This window comes from Berghia stephanieae, chromosome 11 (genome assembly GCF_034508935.2).
Source record: "Berghia stephanieae isolate SIO BIC M18660-M18661 chromosome 11, UCSD_Bste_1.3, whole genome shotgun sequence".
Lineage (NCBI taxonomy): Eukaryota > Metazoa > Mollusca > Gastropoda > Nudibranchia > Aeolidiidae > Berghia > Berghia stephanieae.
In genome coordinates this window covers 21,267,344-21,288,584 of record NC_088370.1, presented here as the reverse complement: position 1 = coordinate 21,288,584, position 21,241 = coordinate 21,267,344, and the positions used below count along the sequence as shown (strand labels likewise).

Here is a 21,241-nt window from a genome sequence, read left to right as displayed (position 1 = left end):
GTGCTATATAAAAGCTCAATCAATTTTTGGGGGTTTTTTTTTGTTTTGTTTTGATTTTTTTTTTCAAGAGCCTTTTCCAAAGACTCAACTATGCACCACTCAGAGTAGGACTGAATTAGCGAAGACTAAAAATCTCATATTCCTTACCATTTTAACTTTAATGAAAGAGGTAAAAAACTGAAAATGTTGCACAAGAAAATGCAACATAATGAAATGTATAGACTACAGTATCCAAAATACTACCAACAAAAGGTCCACATACCTTTTTTCTCAACACGCACTGTTTTCTTGAAAGTACTACCTGTAGGGTTCTCTGATAACTCAATCAGCAAGGACAGCAAGGCGTAGTGAGTGTTGGTCTAGAGTAAAAATAAACCAGAATACGGTATGTATAATTTATTTTTTTCTTCATATAAGCTAATCAATTCAGTGTTGAGTATTAGTGCTGTGAATGTGCATGACTCAAAAAGAGAGGTAGGTCATGTGCTTGCAAGTGCCGATTGCAGACAATTTTCGGCAATTTTTTGTGGGTTGCATGTGTGTATGCAATGTTTTGAGTAAACTACATGCTGTGTGTATGGAAGATGTTTCAAGTAAACAGTTATACTAGTCACATCTCTGCTTTTTCAGCATCTAAAATTGTAAGTTCTAAACAAAGATCAAAAAATAAAAATGACGTAAAGTGAAAAGGTAAATAAGTCATCTCTGTATGTAAGGATTCAAATGAAAATTGAAGAGGGAATAATTAAAAAAGGAAAAAGGAATTTGTAAAAAAGCTCTATACAAAGCTAACGTTAAATGATAAAAATTTTATATTGTATATTCTACTTACTCTACCATGCTCCCTTCCTTCAAGACCTTCCTGGTCAAGAAACTGGCCGGCCAACTCTTTTAAATCATCAGCTTTTGACAGTTGAGAATGAACGCGGAATTTCTCACACAATCTAGGGAATACAATAAATGTCACTTTAACCGATATTCAAGAAAGTCAATTAACAATAAATATGCCTGCAACATCACAAGACAGACTCTCACATGGAATTCCCAAGGAGGAAGAAGACAAGGGAGGCCAGGAATTAGTTGGTGAAGAAGCACGGTGGAGGAAGAAAGGAGAGGCGGTTACACTTGGAAGAAGGTGGAGAAGACAACCCAAGGAAGAATCAAATGGCGAAGCATCATTGGTGGCCTATGCTTCAAATGAAGTTAAAGGCTTAAAAGACAAGAAAGTCATCACAAAATGTATTATTATAATTATTATTATTATTATTATTATTATTATTATTATTATTATTATTATCATTATTATCATTATTATCATTATTATCATTATTATCATTATTATCATTATTATCATTATATCATTATTATCATTATTATTATTATTATTATTATTATTATTATTATTATATTATTATTAATTATTATTATATTATTACTATTATTATTAATATTATTATTAATATTATTATCATTATTATTACTATTATCATTATTATTATTATTATTATTATTATTATTATTATTATCATTATTATTATTATCATTATTATTATTATTATTATCATTATTATTATTATTATTATTATCATTGTTGTTGTTGTTAATGCTCTTATTGTTGTTGTTTCTTGCAATAGCTCAATATAAGAGGATAAATATACGAGGGCAGGTGCATGCATTTCATTTTGACCTTTGTTTTTAAGGGTTTTACGGCGCTTGCAACCCATTTAGGTTATATCAGCACCAGTAAAAAGGAAGAAAATGGGATAGTAAAAAGTTCTAGAATTACAATAAAAGCACCCAAGAGAAAGTAAGACAAAGGGGAACTGGGAACAAATAGGGATCAGATGTAGATTCCAAGAGCATACCACCAATGTACTTAGTTTGAGATCACCTATAAGTCTCATCCGGACACAAGCACAAAACCCAACAAAGAGGAATACACTCAAATGCTTACATTATACATAATACAAAAATAACAAATATAATAATACATAACGGTGAGGTGATTTACAATGAAAAAAATATCATCTCCCAAAACAATAACTACGCATTTGACTGTTTCCCTCTCAGCCAGGGTATCCGGCCAGAGCCAGGACAAAACCAAGTAATCTCATTCCAAGACAAAGAAAGAAAGCAAGTTGGAAAACAGATATAGGGTGACAGAAGACAGTATGTACCTCCCTGCCCACTATGGGAGGTCAGGAACCCCACCCAGCATTTTGACCTTTAAAACAATGAAGTTTATAAGGAATTCTTATTCTTCAAAATGATATTAACCGTTTTTGTTCCTGGTTGAAGATGGGGTTTGAGCCCAAAACGTTCGATGTTCAGTTGTCTTTTTTCTTCTGTAAGAAAACTGCTATATTCTTTTTGTTCATTATTTTTTAAAGACCACAGCTTTTAGCAGCTTTTGCAGCCATGTGGTCGGGTAGCATAACATTCACCTTTGGATCGGAAGATCCAGGGTTTGAGTCTTGTTCTTAGAAGTGAATAATTGAGTCCTTGGGAAAAGGCTCTTACTCTTAACTCACATTCTCTCATCATACTCAGGTGTAAAATAAGTACCTGGTAATTAACAGTGGTCTCCATCCTTAAACAAACTGTAATATCCCCTACCAGGAGTCGTGTCTCATCCAATATGTTAAATATTCCTGTCATCAGCTAGGCCCCCTTGTAAAGAACTTTTAGCACATTTAAAGGATATTGCATTCTATAAAAGCTCAAGTCGGGAGGGGGGGGGGGGTTAATTAAAAAAACCAAGCAGTTTATCTTTTATTAATACAAACCCCTCAATTGCCCTTTCAATCTTATGACTGTCTGGGCTAAGAAATCTGTGATATCTGAAGTTTGAGTCTGCAAAGTCAACACAAAGTTTGAAGTTTTCATCCCTTGGCTGAAAATAAAAATAAAACAAGGTATTTTTTTTTAAATTAGTGACAGAAGTAGTAGTAGCCATAGTAGTAGTAGCAGTAGTAGTAGTAGTAGTAGTAGTAGTAGTAGTAGTAGTAGTAGTAGTAGTAGTAGTAGTAGTAGTAGTAGTAGTAGTGTAGTGTGGTAGTAGTTAGCAGTAGTAGTAGTAGTAGTAGTAGTAGTAGTAGTAGTAGTAGTAGTAGTGGTAGTAGTAGTAGTAGTAGTAGTAGTAGTAGTAGTAGTAGTAGTAGTAGTAGTAGTAGTAGTAGTAGTAGTAGTAGTAGTAGTAGTAGTAGTAGTAGTAGTAGTAGTAGTAGTAGTAGCAGTCGTAGTCTAAAAAACAACTTAATCCAGAGGGGCCAAGTCTGAATAAAATTTCGACTTTTTAAAAAATTAGTAGCCTCTAGTTCTGAATGAATTTATTGATGAATAATAGTAGTAGTAGTAGTGGAAGAAGTAGTAGTAGTAGTAGTAGTAGTAGTAGTAGTAGTAGTAGTAGTAGTAGTAGTAGTAGTAGTAGTAGTAGTAGTAGTAGTAGTAGCAAAACGGCAACAGAAGTAGTATCACAAACACATACTCACATCTAAACCGGTCACACACTTTATCAATGCACGCATATCCTTATTGATTTCTTCCTTACGATTCATTGTGACTGTAAAAGATGAATTAAATATATTTTTATTGAATAAATTAAAAGAAAATAAATAACATCATAATAATAATAATAATAATAATAATAATAATAATAATAATAATAATAATAATAATAATAATTAATACCTATAGTCCATTCCAGGTCCCATGCGCACGGAATATCCCAAATTGCTCAAAAGTTACTAAATGTGGTGACCTGATCTTTTGCATGCAGGCTTATTTTAATTTTGAATACCGATAGTGATAGACCAAACAGTTTTCTCACAATGCTGAATTCCTTTGATCTTTTCACCGTTTGCAATAAAATATGATTCAAACTTTAAAATGTTTATAGTAATGGTGTGTTTATTCTCTTTCCCATGCAAAAAAATAACTAAAAGTTGCATTCATTGGCAATATATTGGAAGACACAAGCAGCCCTTTACGTGCTTTCTGAGAATGAATATTTTAATTTTTTAATTTATTTTTTTTCTATCTGACCATTGACTGCCCTCTGAATGTTTTTGTTTGCTTGTTTTTTAATTATTTATTCGTTTAGTATATATACTTTTTGAGATTAAGTGGAACCAAAAGACAAGAGAAAAAGATTTAAAAGAGAAAAAAGGATGGGGGGAGGGGTGGAGGGACATTTATCATTTGCAACGCTCTAAGAAAGAGACAAAAAAAGAAGGGGGGTGGAACCAGGATTCGAACCCACAACATCGATTCTGACAAGCCTTCAACTTCAAAGTCTAATAAGTCTAAAGCAGATGACTTAACCATTCGGTCATGACATCCAAATGAATGTCGACGCATATTGTGTAGAGAGGTGGGCCTTTGGCCTACTAACCTCCGCTGAACGTCCAACTCGCCTTGAGCATGCATTCACGTAAAATATAAAGATTTTTTTTAAAAACCTACCTCTGTTTCAAAAACTAGCATCTCTCAACTTTCCAAGAAACATTTTGATTTTTCAGAACTTTAGTTCGTTAAAAAAATACCGGCCAATCTGACCCGTTGAGTCGAATGAAAACGAAATTTTGTTGTTTACACGGTTCAAAGGAAATGCCGTAAATAAGCTTTCATGGACTTCCTGTGTTGTTTTTACAGTGTCACGTGACCGTTTTGAGAAATTTGTCGTCTGCTACAAATAATTAGACCGGTAGGGGGTAGATATTTTCGTTGGAGCAGAGAAAAAGTGAGTATTATTTCTTGTTCTTGTAGAGAGGCCTAGGGTCCAACAGCAGTCAAGTTGATTGAATGAAAGAAAAAAGGCCTTTTTTATCCGCCGCCACCACCACCTTGAAAGAGTGGAGGGGGGGGGGGGGTGCATGCAGACGAAAGGGAGACATGTCGCTTGGTGACCTTGGTGACGTAGAGCATCTCAAGGATGCTGGCAGTTGCAGGTGTTCTCAACCCCTTAACAGCGAAGCTAATTTTTTGCTTTTAGATAATAGTTTGCTTTTATCTTTATTATTGTTAACGGGAATACAGCGTTTCCACCAGAGAGCAGTCAGACTATCGCAACTCGGACTTCAATTGTCTATAATCGTTTTGCCGTTACTTGTCTTTTGATGATAGAAGATTTGGTGTTAGGTCAAAGATCGAATTTCGCCGCGAAAAGGTTGCATTGCTACTGGGTTTGCTCCCCCCCCCCCCCCCACCTTTTTTTTTCTTCTTTTTTTTTCACCTTAGTATTGTTGATTGCTATTTCCTTTTTTATGAGTAGCAAGTGCTGTAGGAGTCTCACAGGATGCAGGAGTACTGCAATTAACCCTTTGCCAGTGACACTGATTTTTTTGTTTTCAAATAATAGTCTTCATTTATATTATTTTCTAATCGCAGAAAAAAAAACGTTTCCACCATAAGAGCAGTAAGAATATTGATAAAAAGCGCTTTGAGCACGTTGGGTAGATATTGCCCTATATAAAAGCTCAAGTTTTTAAATTGTAATTTGTTTTTTGTCTTTTGATGAAAACGGTAAGATTTTATTTTTGGTCCAAGTAAGATTAATATTCGCCTTTAAAAGGTTAAGTTGTTTTGTTTTTTTCAGGTTTTTTTGTTTTGTTTTTCAAATGCGGATACGCTGCTTCTTCATTTTTTTTCCTCAACTGACAAGCTATCGCTGTACTTACCCGCATGGCTTGCACACACAAAAGGATACATCTAGGTCACAAAACCTTACATCCAGGTCACAAAATCAGACAACTAGGTCACACATCAAGACATCTCTGTTTCGTTTGTTCCAAGATAGCAAAACAAACCAGACGTCTTGGAGTTCGAAAGAGCTTTCCATAAAATATTTATTTGGTATTTGCAAGACCCCCAGAAACCAATTCCCGATACAGCTCTTGTGCACGGTTACTTATGACCTTGATTTCTTTCGTACCCACCCCAAAATCCCACTTATTGTGTGTTATAGGCAGAACATAATAAATAGCTCGGCTGCCACATGCGTGACTAAATTGGCCAAAGAGAGAATCTATACTTTGGCATTAGACACCCATTACCTGATGTCTTGGTTTTTAATCCTAGCCGAGTGAGAGAGAAAAAACAAAACAATCATACATGTATCTGCAAACAGCAGAACGCTTTCATTTTACATTGAGATGGGAAGGGGAAGGGATAACACTATGATAAGAGAGAGAGAGAAGAAGAGAGAGAGAGAGAGAGAGAGAGAGAGAGAGAGAGAGAGAGAGAGAGAGAGAGAGAGAGAGATGGGGGATGGGATAGTAAGGGGAATGGGAAAAAATGAAAGAAACAACGGGTTGCCTGATGACGTAGATCAAAGGAATGTTACAGCGGTGTTCACGGAGCGTACTTCGTGAAATTTTAATCTTTTGACTGTGACACTGATTTTTTTCTGCAGATTGCTTATGCGGAATAAATCGTTTCCACCAAGAGAGCAGTAGTAAGAGTATATTTAGACTCGGGCTTCAATTAAACTATAAATCCCAAAGCTTGTCTTTTAATGATAACATTAAGACTAAGATCTGGAGTTTGGGGAGTGTAAGATCGAATCTCGCCATTAATGGTTGAAATTGTTTTGATTTTTTAAAAAAATAACTCACACACACACACGCACACACACACACACACACACACGAGCGCGCGCAGTCACGACAGCGAGGACCATCTATTGCTTGTGTTGCAACGGTAGGCCAGTTTACGTGAACATAGATCCTGAGGCTAGATGCCCCGTTACCGTGTACGTAGGCACCCCCCCCCAAAAAAAAGAAAGAGACACACACACACACACACATACACACACACGCGCAGACACACACGCGCAGACACACACACACACACAAACACACACAGAGTCTCGCATCCGCTACGAACTAATTTTGCGCACCAATTTTTACTGCACTAAGGCACCAAATTGCATACCTATCTAGGGACACTTTTTTCCGTATATTTTTCTCAATAAACTTTTTTAAAAACCTTTGTTTTGTTTGCACGGCACCAGACGTAGGTAACAGTAACAGACGTAAACCCACACGATTTCGCGAGGAATGAATCATGAAAAAAAAATTAGGATATAATTTCAAACACAACTTTTGAAATTCATCTAGGATTGTCCAGTACCGAATGTTTTTTGATAGAAAACAAATGCATCTTCAAATCTAAACTGCTTTTGACGGTAAGCGGTAAGTTTTTTATTTGTTTTTTCTGTCCAAACGAATGATTGACCTGGTATGGAAGCTAAGTATTGGTAACACCGGCGCACCTCTCTAGTAACTTGCCGAGGCAAGCCAGCAATATCGGCATGGCACCCAGATATCAATCTCTTCTGTCATCAACAGACCAATCAGTTAGGAAGTCTCACATCCAGAAACAGAAAGTCTTGCGATGTGTGTTCCACGGTTTTGTTTTGTTTTTGTTTTCTGAACGATAGAACTGAACGAAGTTCAACAGTTTAAATCTTGTTTCTTGTTGCTCTGGTCGCTTTATGACTTTTTCTGGTTTTCAAAAGGAAGAGCGACTTGAGAATTTACGTGAGTCCATAGACTTTCACATGATTTTCAATAGCCAACGCGGTAAAAGCGCCTTTTAAATAATAAATAATGAAATAAAATAAATTCAAAAATGAAAGAAAGATACAACGGGAATGTTTTCGAATATGGAATTCATAAAGCATTTACGGATTTACCATGATCAAGCTTTAAAATGATTCGTATATTCCCTCTGGTAGCTGCACGCAGTGCAAGCTGCCCGTAAAAGTCATATTTGTAATATATCCTCCAAAGACAACTTATCCGCGGGGTAAATTCTGTGTGAAATTATATCAGTTTTATGAAAATTAAAAACACAGGACTTTCTTTCAATTTTGAATGGATTTATTTATCTCAAAAATTCATCTTCCAAAATATCGGAATTAAAACATTCTGACGCTGATGTAGGCCGATAAATAAATCAGTTAGTAACTGTTTTCAGAAACGACCTTTAGACGTGCATCTCTTTAACACATTTGAAATGGCACTCCCGTAGGTATAATCAGGTACTCATCACACTTGAGTCGAGTGGGTTAGTATGTATGTGTAAAGTACTCTAACGAAGAACACAACACCGGGGCGTTTATTATAAATAATACCCATCCGTTTGATTGACAGTGCTCGACATCGCTTGATTTTGTCACCAGAGAAGACTTTACCATCGAGCTGTCGACGCCTTTATGTCTTCATATGAATATTCAGATCATTTATTCATTTATCTTTTCATTTATCTATTATGGTGAGTCTAGTAAGAATGATGAGGGTAAAAGAAACGATCAGTTGGCCCAAACCGACGTGCATTTATTTCCAGGTCTGATAACCCAATTCCTTATGGGCTCATTGTTGTAATGGAAATCTCAAAAAGAAAAAAAAAATGACGCAAAATATTGTCCATTATAACAATGTTAAATGAGGCCCATAAGCGAGTTCGGATGTTCACATGCATGTTTTAAAATTGGCTCTGGTACTTCCTCATTACGCCATGTTTGTTGTCGATGGTCATGGAACGAACGATATAATGTTGGGATGAAAATAAACGCTGAATGGTCAAGTGAAAGCCAAACTGATAGCAGAAATGAAAGTTTGATTTTTAGTGATCTATAATTCTATTCATTCTCCTCAATAAAACATAATATAGAAGGAACGAAGTTGACGTATCAGTACAATATATCAATCAGATTATATTATAAACGTTAAAGGTTACACACAATTTTGTGTGTTGGTATGTTTAATTTGGCTGGCGGTTACTGTGAGTATTTTACCTAAACGCATAGCATCAATAACTTCAACTCAAGTCTGATATATTTTTTATGTAAATTCAATTTTCAGCCTATTAGCCATCCCGACAGTAATACCGTTTTCATGCGATGATGTCATTTTGTCGGGTGTTATGATTAATTGCCCAGGTGATAATGGCATAGTTGGGATGTGTGTGTGTGTCGACGCTTTATAACATGTCTGTTGGTAACAACAAGATATGAAGTGAGTAGAAAAGTGCCAGAAGACAATAGAGAATAAAAAAAATTTTCGCGGCGGTGGTGGGGTTTGAACCTGCGACCTTATTGGTACGACAACTCCTCCGCCTGGCAGGTGAGAGCGTGGCTCTACCGTGTGAGCTTTCCACGAATACAAACAATATTCGTTTCAAACCCAAGTCATATTTCTAGAGCCCTCTCTCACCCACTTCTTGGATATCGCAGGCTCGCTCGCGCACAACCATCGCGAAGTTATTTTTGACCAGCAGTTAAGCTTTATAGCCAATATTCTCAACACAAACATATAACATAGAAACGATTGAGACATTGAGTATGCTCCGGTATATGGGTGAATTTTTAATTCAGAAAAGTGAGTGGAGCAGGCACTTATGTTGGTAACAACAAGATATGAAGTGAGTAGAAAAGTGCCAGAAGACAATAGAGAATTAAAAAAATTTTCGCGGCGGTGGTGGGGTTTGAACCTGCGACCTTATTGGTACGACAACTCCGCCTGGCAGGTGAGAGCGTGGCTCTACCGTGTGAGCTATCCACGAATACAAAAAAACTCAATAACATGTCTATTCTCTCTCTCTCTCTCTCTCTCTCTCTCTCTCTCACACACACACACACACACACACACACTCTCTCTATCTCTCTCACACACACACACACTCTCTCTCTCTCTCTCTCTCTCTCCCCCCCCCCCCCCCCCCCCCCCCCCCGTCGAAATGATATTATTTATAATTATCATCATAATATCTGTAAGATAAACTTTATAACATGTCATAGTTGACAACGTGAGAGGTTCTTAATCCCGCCATTAATTGCAGTGTGATTATCCTTAACATCACGTCACGATTTGAGTGAGATTGGCATCAACATCGATTAAAATTTGGCATTATATAGTAGGCATCCTTCCGTCTCAAGAGACGATGATTTGCGCCCTGTATGGCTTTAGTCTCATCAGTCTTGTTGAGAGCAACGACGGGTGTGACTCAGCAGACCAATCCTTGCATGGCAGTCTCTACCGCAGTTGTTGCACACATAGTTTGACTGTGTGTTTGGTATTTGGATCTGCTGCCTCTCTTTCCTCCTTGCTCTCCTCTCCTCAAACTTCATCTTTCTCCTCTCCTCACCTCTCTTCACTCCCTCCATCACCGCATATCTCCAGCCGTTGCGGTCGTCAGCAAGCGACTCCCAGGTGTTTGAGTCGATGCCTGTCAATTTCATGTCTCGTTTGCAGACATCATAGAAGCGCAGAGCTGGACGGCCAGTTGGTCGCCGTCCAGAAGCTAGTTCACCGTACATGATGTCTTTGGGTATGCGTCCATCGTCCATCCTGTGTACGTGACCAAGCCATCGCAAACGTCGCTGGCAGAGCATGAGATGCATACTGAGGGAGTTCGCTCTTTCTAACACTGCATTGTTAGTGAGTCTATCCTGCCACCTGATGCCGAGAATTCGTCGTAGACAGCGAATGTGGAAGTTTTCCAGGCGGTTCTCCTGTCTGGCATATGTTGTCCAGGATTCACTGCCATACAGTAGGCTACTGAGTACAGATGCCTGGTATACTCTGAGTTTGGTATTCAAAGTGAGTTGGTTGTTGGTCCACACTCCCTTGCTCAGTTGTGCCATGACAGCGGCAGCTTTGGCGATGCGCTTATCTAATTCTGCATCGAGTGAGAGGTTGCTGGTGATGGTTGTGCCCAGGTATGTGAAGTGATCAGTGACTTCTAGCTCCTCGTTGTCAATGTAAATTGCTGGTATAGAGGGGACATCCTGACACATTACATTTGTTTTCTTGATGCTGATCGTCAGCCCGAATTCCCTGCATGCGTGGGAAAACCTGTCCATCAGCCGCTGGAGGTCTTCCTCGGTATGCGCGCATAGAGCTGCATCATCTGCAAATAGCATTTCCCTTATGAGGACTGTGCGAACCTTGGTCTTTGCTCTCAGCCGTGCCAGATTGAACAGCTTCCCATCACTTCTGGTGTGTAAGTGGACTCCTTCTGGGGACTCTTTGAATGCAAACTTCAGCAGTAAGGAGAAAAATATACCAAACAAAGTCGGTGCGAGGACACAGCCTTGTTTCACTCCGCTGCGCATGGGGAAGGGTTCAGAGGCTCCACCGTCGTAGCTAATGGTGCCCTTCATGTCGTCGTGGAATGAGGCAATGATGCTAAGCTGCTGAGGAGAACAGCCAATCTTCTTTAGCAGCTGGAAAAGGCCCTTCCTGCTTACAAGGTCAAATGCCTTTGTCAGGTCAATAAATGCAACGTAGAGGGGCATCTGCTGTTCTCTGCATTTCTCCTGAAGTTGACGTACTGAGAAGATCATGTCCACTGTCGACCTCTTGGCTCTGAAGCCACACTGCGACTCTGGGTAGATACGTTCGGCGAGGATTTGCAGTCGAGCGAGGACAACGCGCGCAAAGACTTTACCCACAATGCTCAGTAGAGAGATTCCCCTATAGTTATTACAGTCACTACGGTCTCCCTTGTTTTTGTAGAGGGTGATAATCTTGGCATCGCGCATATCCTGGGGTACCTTGCCTTCTCTCCAGCAAAGACATAGGAGTTTATGTAGTGGTTCCAAGAGGGCTGGCTTTCCACATTTATTGATGATTTCGGGTGGAATGTTGTCGTCACCGGGTGCTCTGCCACAGGCCAAAGCATCGATTGCTTTGCTGAGCTCCTCCATAATTGGTTCTGCGTCTAGTTCTTCCAGTACTGACAGTTCTTCAATTGCGTCTAACACTTTTTGGGTGACAGAGTTTTCTCTGGCGTAGAGTTCCAAGTAGTGCTCTACCCATCTTCCCATCTGCTTGTCCTTGTCTGTGATGGCTTCCCCTGTCTTGGATTTAATAGGCGCAGTTTTCTTTGTAGATTTGTCTGTCGCCTGTTTGATGCCCTCATACATGGCTCTTATGTTGCCACTGTCAGACGCTTGCTGGATGTTGTCCGACAACTGAAGCCAGTAGTTATTGGCGCAACGTCGTGCTGTTTGCTGTGCTTTGCTGCGTGCAGCTCGCAACGCCTGTAGGTTCCTCTGACTTGGTTTTTGTTTATAGCTGACAAGTGCGCTGCGCTTGGCATCAATGACTGGCTCCATCTCAGTAATATTGGCTTCAAACCAATCATTGTTCCTGTGCTCCTTTTTGCCGTATGTCAGTACTGCAGTGCTGTAGATGGCGTTTCTAAGAGAGTTCCAGCTGTCCTGTGCGTTTTGTTCTGCTTTTCTATGAGCTGTGTCGAGATTCTTCTCAAGTTGCTCGTTGAACTCTATATTCTTTTCCCGGTAAGCTGTCTTGCTGATATTGATCCTGGGCTGGCATTTTCTCTTTGAGTGATGAAGTTTCTTTGGTGTCAGTTTGTCACAAAGTGCGCACGTAAACCGTATGCTTATGTAGCGCAGTTTGCAACCTTGTTTATGTGTGCTATATTCAAGCTACGACACCGATCAATAACCAAACGCAATACGTTGATAACGGTTTTGAAGCTAAATGAAGATATATTTTATTAAAATATAACAAAGATATTATGAGATATGAAGATGAAATGATAGATGTAATAAGTATGAAATCAAATAGATGGATGACAAATTGATGGAGATGTGTAATGATGAATATGATATGAAAGCGATATGAAAATATATAATTAAATCAATTAATTATCAATACTTTACCAAACCGCTACCACATCAGACAATCTCACAGATAGGTTGCAACCATCACAGTCATACAGGCAACTAATAATTAACTAACTAACTAAACACAATCCAGACGTGTAGAAGAAAGCCAAAAGAGTGTCCTTGATATTCAACAAAAACTGTAAGGTTGTTCTAATATTGTTAATTTGTCTCTTCTTGAAATTGTTCTGATTTCACAGTATTCATAAACAGATCAATTGTTTCTCAATGTTCTGATATTAAAATAAGCAAATGGTTCTTCACAGGTAACTTATAAAACAGGCAAATGTTCAGTTTCTATTAGTGTCAAGCTATGAGCGTATAGCCTATAGTTGGCTTGTTAAAGCCCAGCCTCCAACGGCTCATTCACTTTAAAGAAAGAAAATGATTTTGTTATAATATGATAATCATACGAATATAACTCTATCTATATTCGAACTCACTCAATATGTTTACTTTAAATGAGTAAATATTATTTTACTTTAACAAATCAATTTATTAATGTTGATTAATATTGCTTTACTTTGTAGATATGAAATAATAATGCTTTATAGCAAGAAACGCTTATTTTCTTTACAACAAGAATATATTACACAATTAATTTCATTATCTGATTAATTAATTGAGAATCAAAATTTAAAGTGATATTATGATATTGATATCAAAACACAATCATAATTGTAATCACAACATATTATTCAAAATCTCACCAGAGCCGAACGGATTATTGAAATCACAAATTAAGTCTACACAAGACTTTAATCAAACTCTACACAAGAGTTATAACACAACTTGATTCAGCTCAAACTTTGAGCACCACAAAGTCTACACAAGACTTAAATCACACTCTACACAAGAGTTAACACAAAACGTGTTTCAGCTCGAACTTTGAGCACTACAAAGTCTACACAAGACTTTAATCCAACTCTACACAAGAGTTAAACAAATGAGCCTAAAAGACTCCGCTGTGGTTATCGCTTAGAGACTATGAGCCTAAAAGACTCCGCTGTCTGGTCTCTTTTGAGACAATGAGCCTAAAAGACTCCGCTGAGTGGTCTCTTTTGAGACAATGAGCCTAAAAGACTCCGCTGAGTGGTCTGAAGAAACTGCTCAAAACTCTGGCATTTATAGGCAAAAATCAAGCAAACGAAGCAAAATTCTACCCACACAAACGGATGTTAGTCATATCCGTAAACATCTGAAATTCCTTAAAACTCCCCCAGATTCCATAATCATGGACAACAACAACCCATCCTGATACCGGACATCCTCATATCAAGGATAAATAAATTCGTCAGCCCCATAGTTACGAGATATCAATCAAGCCATACCATAACAAAGTCACTCCCGTAGAATACAGGGATCCTACTTTGCTTATAAGTTTACGGAGAAAACAAGATTGATGCCTTTCTCACAATAACACCCACACTACGTAGTTTAATTCAAACTTCCGGGCCATAGGTGCATGATCTGATACGACCTGTATCAACAAAAGAAGGGTTGTTCCGGAGGGATTACAATAACAACAACAACTAATACTACGACGACGTACATCCTGTCGTAAACTGACGCCTACACGGAAGCATTTCGTTACATATCTCCCCCTAAGACTAAATTTGGTACAACATTTAGTTAGATCATCGAAATGCCTCAAGATCACATCGATCTCGACAATTATTTGGGCTCATGGTTGTCCCTTCCTTCAACAGACAACATCGGCATCACACATCCACACTTCAACTCCACCTTGCCGTGTGTCATGCATTTCGGTGGTTCATGATCCTTGTTTTCGTCAAAACATGGAAGTCGAGGACTCTTAACAGTGGGAGCATGAGTAAATGATCGAATGTCACTTGTCATACTGTCGTTGTTGGAGGAAGCCTGACACTCCGACTTTAACCTAAGCAGTTCAAGCTCTTTCTCCATCAGAGCTTCTTGCCTTTGAGCTCGTGCTCTGCTTATCTCCTCCTCTTCTTTGGCACGTTCTCTCTCCTTCTCTTTTCTCTCTTCATCTTCTTGTAACTGGGCTGTCACCCAAGCACGGAGATCTTCACCCTTAACTCCAATTTTTCTCCAGGTTTAATTAATCTTTCCACATCCATCTCTAGGACAATTAATCAAACCAATTCAAATTCAAATAAACAAACTTCAATATGTTTATCGACACTGTTGCCGTAAATGTTACTTTCACGTAGAATAAAGTGGTATTACAAGTAACCTTATTAACGATATGCGGTCAATATAGATCCCAAAACAGATTCAAAACAGGCAATTAATACCGATTCCTACACGGAATTCAACATTGATCTATATATAGACTCAAATATAGAATCAAAACAAATTTACTACAGGTCCTAACACAGAACCAACGCTTCACCCAGATTCCTACACAGAATCAAAACATTGACTTAATATAGACGTATATTAGAGTCAAAACAATTGATTTAATACAGGTCCTCACACGGAACCAACGCTTCACCCAGATTCCCCACACGGAATCAACACAATAGCTTCACCCAGATTCCTCACACGGAATCAACAAAATAGCTTCACCCAGATTCCCCACACGGAATCATAAAAACTATCTTCACCCAGATTCTTTCTCAGAATCAACAAAATAACTTCACCCAGATTCTTTCTCAGAATCAACAAAATATCTTCACCCAGATTCTTTCTTAGAATCAACAAAATATCTTCACCCAGATTCTCTCTTAGAATCAACAAAATATCTTCACCCAGATTCTCTCTTAGAATCAACAAAATATCTTCACCCAGATTCTTTCTTAGAATCAACAAAATATCTTCACCCAGATTCTTACACAGAATCAACAAAATGTCTTCACCCAGATTCTTCCTTAGAATCAACAAAATATCTTCACCCAGATTCTCTCTTAGAATCAACAAAACATCCTCACCCAGATTCTTTCTTAGAATCAACAAAATATCTTCACCCAGATTCTTTCTTAGAATCAATAAAATATCTTCACCCAGATTCTCTCTCAGAATCAACAAAATATCTTCACCCAGATTCTTACACAGAATCAATACCTTGACTTACTATATGTGCATAGAAAGTCAGAACAAATGATTTAATACAGATCCTCACACGGGACCAACACAATATTCTCCCAGATTCCTACACGGAATCAAATTACCCCAACAACCACCTTCGTTCCTTACAAAAGGGAGAGGGGGGACAATGGAGGCTTTACAGCGCGAGTACCGCTTTCGCGCTAAGTCAGTGATCCGTATCACTATGACAGATGACTGACAACGTATAACCGAACAAGTGAAAATTACCAGAATAACTTGCATTACACCTTGCGTATAATGACAGTCTTATAACCATTAAATGGATACCAATTTGCTTTAAGCTCAAAGATAGTATCTATCTCAAGTTTGAAACAACTCCCTAACCTGTCTCAACAATTATTTGGTCGCGATGTCTCTTGAATGCACAACAATAAGAATCCCACTTCTGACACCAAATTATGTCACAAAGTGCGCACGTAAACCGTATGCTTATGTAGCGTAGTTTGCAACCTTGTTTATGTGTGCTATATTCAAGCTACGACACCGATCAATAACCAAACGCAATACGTTGATAACGGTTTTGAAGCTAAATGAAGATATATTTTATTAAAATATAACAAAGATATTATGAGATATGAAGATGAAATGATAGATGTAATAAGTATGAAATCAAATAGATGGATGACAAATTGATGGAGATGTGTAATGATGAATATGATATGAAAGCGATATGAAAATATATAATTAAATCAATTAATTATCAATACTTTACCAAACCGCTACCACATCAGACAATCTCACAGATAGGTTGCAACCATCACAGTCATACAGGCAACTAATAATTAACTAACTAACTAAACACAATCCAGACGTGTAGAAGAAAGCCAAAAGAGTGTCCTTGATATTCAACAAAAACTGTAAGGTTGTTCTAATATTGTTAATTTGTCTCTTCTTGAAATTGTTCTGATTTCACAGTATTCATAAACAGATCAATTGTTTCTCAATGTTCTGATATTAAAATAAGCAAATGGTTCTTCACAGGTAACTTATAAAACAGGCAAATGTTCAGTTTCTATTAGTGTCAAGCTATGAGCGTATAGCCTATAGTTGGCTTGTTAAAGCCCAGCCTCCAACGGCTCATTCACTTTAAAGAGAAGAAAATGATTTTGTTATAATATGATAATCATACGAATATAACTCTATCTATATTCGAACTCACTCAATATGTTTACTTTAAATGAGTAAATATTATTTTACTTTAACAAATCAATTTATTAATGTTGATTAATATTGCTTTACTTTGTAGATATGAAATAATAATGCTTTATAGCAAGAAACGCTTATTTTCTTTACAACAAGAATATATTACACAATTAATTTCATTATCTGATTAATTAATTGAGAATCAAAATTTAAAGTGATATTATGATATTGATATCAAAACACAATCATAATTGTAATCACAACATATTATTCAAAATCTCACCAGAGCCGAACAGATTATTGAAATCACAAATTAAGTCTACACAAGACTTTAATCAAACTCTACACAAGAGTTATAACACAACTTGATTCAGCTCAAACTTTGAGCACCACAAAGTCTACACAAGACTTAAATCACACTCTACACAAGAGTTAACACAAAACGTGTTTCAGCTCGAACTTTGAGCACTACAAAGTCTACACAAGACTTTAATCCAACTCTACACAAGAGTTAAACAAATGAGCCTAAAAGACTCCGCTGTGGTTATCGCTTAGAGACTATGAGCCTAAAAGACTCCGCTGTCTGGTCTCTTTTGAGACAATGAGCCTAAAAGACTCCGCTGAGTGGTCTCTTTTGAGACAATGAGCCTAAAAGACTCCGCTGAGTGGTCTGAAGAAACTGCTCAAAACTCTGGCATTTATAGGCAAAAATCAAGCAAACGAAGCAAAATTCTACCCACACAAACGGATGTTAGTCATATCCGTAAACATCTGAAATTCCTTAAAACTCCCCCAGATTCCATAATCATGGACAACAACAACCCATCCTGATACCGGACATCCTCATATCAAGGATAAATAAATTCGTCAGCCCCATAGTTACGAGATATCAATCAAGCCATACCATAACAAAGTCACTCCCGTAGAATACAGGGATCCTACTTTGCTTATAAGTTTACGGAGAAAACAAGATTGATGCCTTTCTCACAATAACACCCACACTACGTAGTTTAATTCAAACTTCCGGGCCATAGGTGCATGATCTGATACGACCTGTATCAACAAAAGAAGGGTTGTTCCGGAGGGATTACAATAACAACAACAACTAATACTACGACGACGTACATCCTGTCGTAAACTGACGCCTACACGGAAGCATTTCGTTACACAGTTTCACCCTTGTGGCAACCAAAGAGTGATCTGTGTCGCAATCAGCGCTTTGATAGGACCTGGTGTTGCAAACATTGTTAAGAGAATCGCGCTTAGTGATGATCATGTCCAGCTGATGCCAGTGTCTTGACCTTGGATGTCTCCATGACACCTTGTGACATGCCTTGTTCTGGAAGTAGGTGTTCGTCACGCATAGTTTGCGATAGCAGCAGAGTTCAAGAAGCCTCTGACCATTCTCATTCATCTTTCCTATACCGTGGTGCCCCAAAACGGTTGGCCATGATTCTCTGTCGGCACCAACTCGCGCATTGAAGTCGCCAAGAAGGTAGATGTGCTCCACTTCTGGGATATTGTTGACAATGGCGTCTAATGACTCATAGAATTGGTCCTTTACTTCAACCGAAGCTTGCAGTGTTGGGGCGTAGACGCAAACAAGGTTCACCGAGCCCTGCATGGATGACAGGCGCAGCTTTAAAATTCTCTCTGTGCCGTCGGTTGGCGGTTCGATCATAGGAAGCAATGTATGGCGTACTGCAAATCCAACACCGTGCTCCCTCACGTCTTCTGTGCCTTTTCCTTGCCAGAAGAATGTAAAGTGTTTCTCCTTCAGGGATCCCCTCTCTGGGAGTCGCGTTTCCTGCAAGGCTGCTATGTCGATGTTCAGTCTGTTAAGTTCATGATCAATTACTGCTGTTTTTCGAGCATCGTCCATGGCCTGAAGGTCATCTGTCAGTCCTGAGCGCATAGTTCTTACATTCCAGCTTGCTAATCGAAGAGCTGGGGACTTCGTTTTCTTTTTCGTTTGCTTGCCTGGTACACAGTTTAACGATCCACTTGTCAAGCTTGCAAGCTCTAAGCTCCAGGCACCCTCTGAAGCAGGCAGATCGTGGCGGGTCAACACCTTTCTGGCTGGGGGCTGCCCAGCTTGGGGCGGGCGGTAGCTGATTAGTAGGATTACGATGATCCCTCCCACCGTCGAAGACAACCCGTAGCGTCCAACTCTACGTCAATCGAGCAAGGACTTATCACTCGTAGACTGCTGTCTTCCGTGTTGTTACTCTTCACCGGCCTGGGCAGAGTATGTGGAGATCCTGGGCTGCCCAGTAACCAGAACCTTCCTCTCTTCCTCCCTGGTGTGGTCCAAAGGATCGCACAGCGATACGTTTGGCATCAGTTTGGATGCAGGTTTCTGTTAGGTTTACTCCTTAGCCTTTCCTCCTCCCGAAGGTATCCACAAGGCAGTGGAGCCATACATCGATGGCTAGAGAGGGTATGAGTTATAGGGTTAGGTTAAGAAAAGTAAGGACATACAGAAGACACCACACTACAGAATGAGTGTGAGCATTATATATTAACAGATTATAGTACCATGCTGGATAATGATTGCACTTGTTGACGCTTTAAGCTCGAAGAATTAAATGACGGTAGTCAAATGGAATGGAAGCTTGAATAGGGAATAAAAGTCCGATGTCAAAAAACTGGTTCCAATCTCATTGGAAGTGTAAAACAACTCTTCTGGAAAATTGGATACATACTTTGTGTAATTAATCTTCGGGTTACAAAGTGAAAGCATCTTCTTTTCTAGTCAAATATAAAATGCTGGTTGTCAATAAAGATTATCCATAATCTCTCTTTTACGTCCCGTAATCCTTAGAATCTGCCTATAGATAGAACGAAGTTGACGTCACTCAGGGTGAATAAAGTGAATTATACTTTCTTATTTTTTTAAATTCCTGTTCTATCTATCTCTATCGCTATCTATCTATCTATATCGCCATCTATTTCTCTCTCTCTCTCTCTCTCTCTCTCTCTCTCTCTCTCTCTCTCTCTCTCTATCTATCTATCTATCTGTCTATCTCTATCGCTATATTTCTCTCTCGCACTTTCTCTTTATCTATCTCTCTATATGTCTCTCTCTCTCTGTCTCTCTCTCTCTCACTCTCTCTCTCTCTCTCTCTCTCTGTCTCTCTCTCTGTCTATCTATCTATCTATCTATCTATCTATCTATCTATCTATCTCTATCTACCTATATCTCTCTCTCTGTTTGTGTGTGTGTATGTGTGTGTGTGTTTGTGGGGTAGGTGGGTGGGTGTGTGTGTGGGTGTCGGTGTGGGTATGTGTCACCGATCGTATCTTAATCGTCTTTGGTCTCCTTACCTCTCACCCTCCCTGGGAATTCCAAACAAGAAGAGAGGCTGATCAAAATTGTGATCTATCGCCTCAAAACGGTATTATTTCGGGATGATTAAGATACCATGCTGAAAATTGAATTTAAAGACAGAAATATCACACTTGCGTTGAGTTTATATACTTTATAGAGGAGGATGAATATCATATTTCAGGTTGCTAAATGGCAATAAGTCATTTTTTAACTAGTTCAAATTTAATTGGACTTTTTTAGCATCTGGTTTATCCCTACACAATACCGTTTTGAGACGTTGGCTCACAATTCATGAATACAATAACGTGCTCGCTGCATTTTCACACACGGAATTCAAGCAAGCCCTGCAGATGGCTGGCTGAAATTTATCCTATTTATTAATAATTACCTCCCATGAGAATCGTATTTCGGCGCGCTCGGATTCTAGCACGCTTTTTGGTTTCCCTGAAAGCGTGCTAAAATCCGGTATTTACTATATTTACATTGGAGAAAAAAATTCCGAAAAAAATGAAAATGAATAAAAAGCAGGCTACAGTAAATGTTTTAACTTACCTTTGACAAAAGCGTGTGTCCGTTGTTATTATCTACATTCGACTCAGTAAGTGCTATTATCATTTTTACATCCTCTGATAACGAACGTGTTATTAACTCCATGCATGGTAATTAACTCCTGGTTGGCGATGTTCGAGGTTGCTTTTTTTCTCCAACCTGAGACAATTCCCTATAATTTTCAACTTCAGACCAATTACAGCAATGCAACTCTGGTTTCCTGGTTTGTAATCAAATGGATAGTGGGGAATAATACCTCGGACTTAATGCAGGTGGGTTTGTTGGGGTTTTTTTTTTTTTGTTTTTTTGACACAAATTAAAAGTCAAGTCTATATAAATCAAATGACTAGGGGGTTACTGTCTATAATTTAGAGGTGTGAATGAACGGATTCAATTGTAAGTCAATCCCTCGTGGGGACGGGGAC

The 21,241-nt window shown here is 38.5% G+C and overlaps 1 protein-coding gene across 1 annotated transcript in view; it reads right to left on the bottom strand.

The window, feature by feature from the left end:
* Positions 1-7,479, bottom strand: part of LOC144956529 (gamma-tubulin complex component 5-like) — a 48,393-nt gene extending 40,914 nt beyond the window's left edge. Inside the window, exons 1-5 of the mRNA XM_078887087.1 lie at positions 7,373-7,479; positions 3,492-3,562; positions 2,787-2,893; positions 833-944; positions 263-359 (exon numbers count right to left, since the gene is read on the bottom strand). Of these exons, the coding sequence (XP_078743213.1) occupies positions 263-359; positions 833-944; positions 2,787-2,893; positions 3,492-3,557 (382 nt within the window). The 5' untranslated portion in view covers positions 3,558-3,562; positions 7,373-7,479. The remainder of the gene's footprint in view (positions 1-262; positions 360-832; positions 945-2,786; positions 2,894-3,491; positions 3,563-7,372) is intronic.
* Between the last annotated feature and the right edge of the window lie 13,762 nt (positions 7,480-21,241).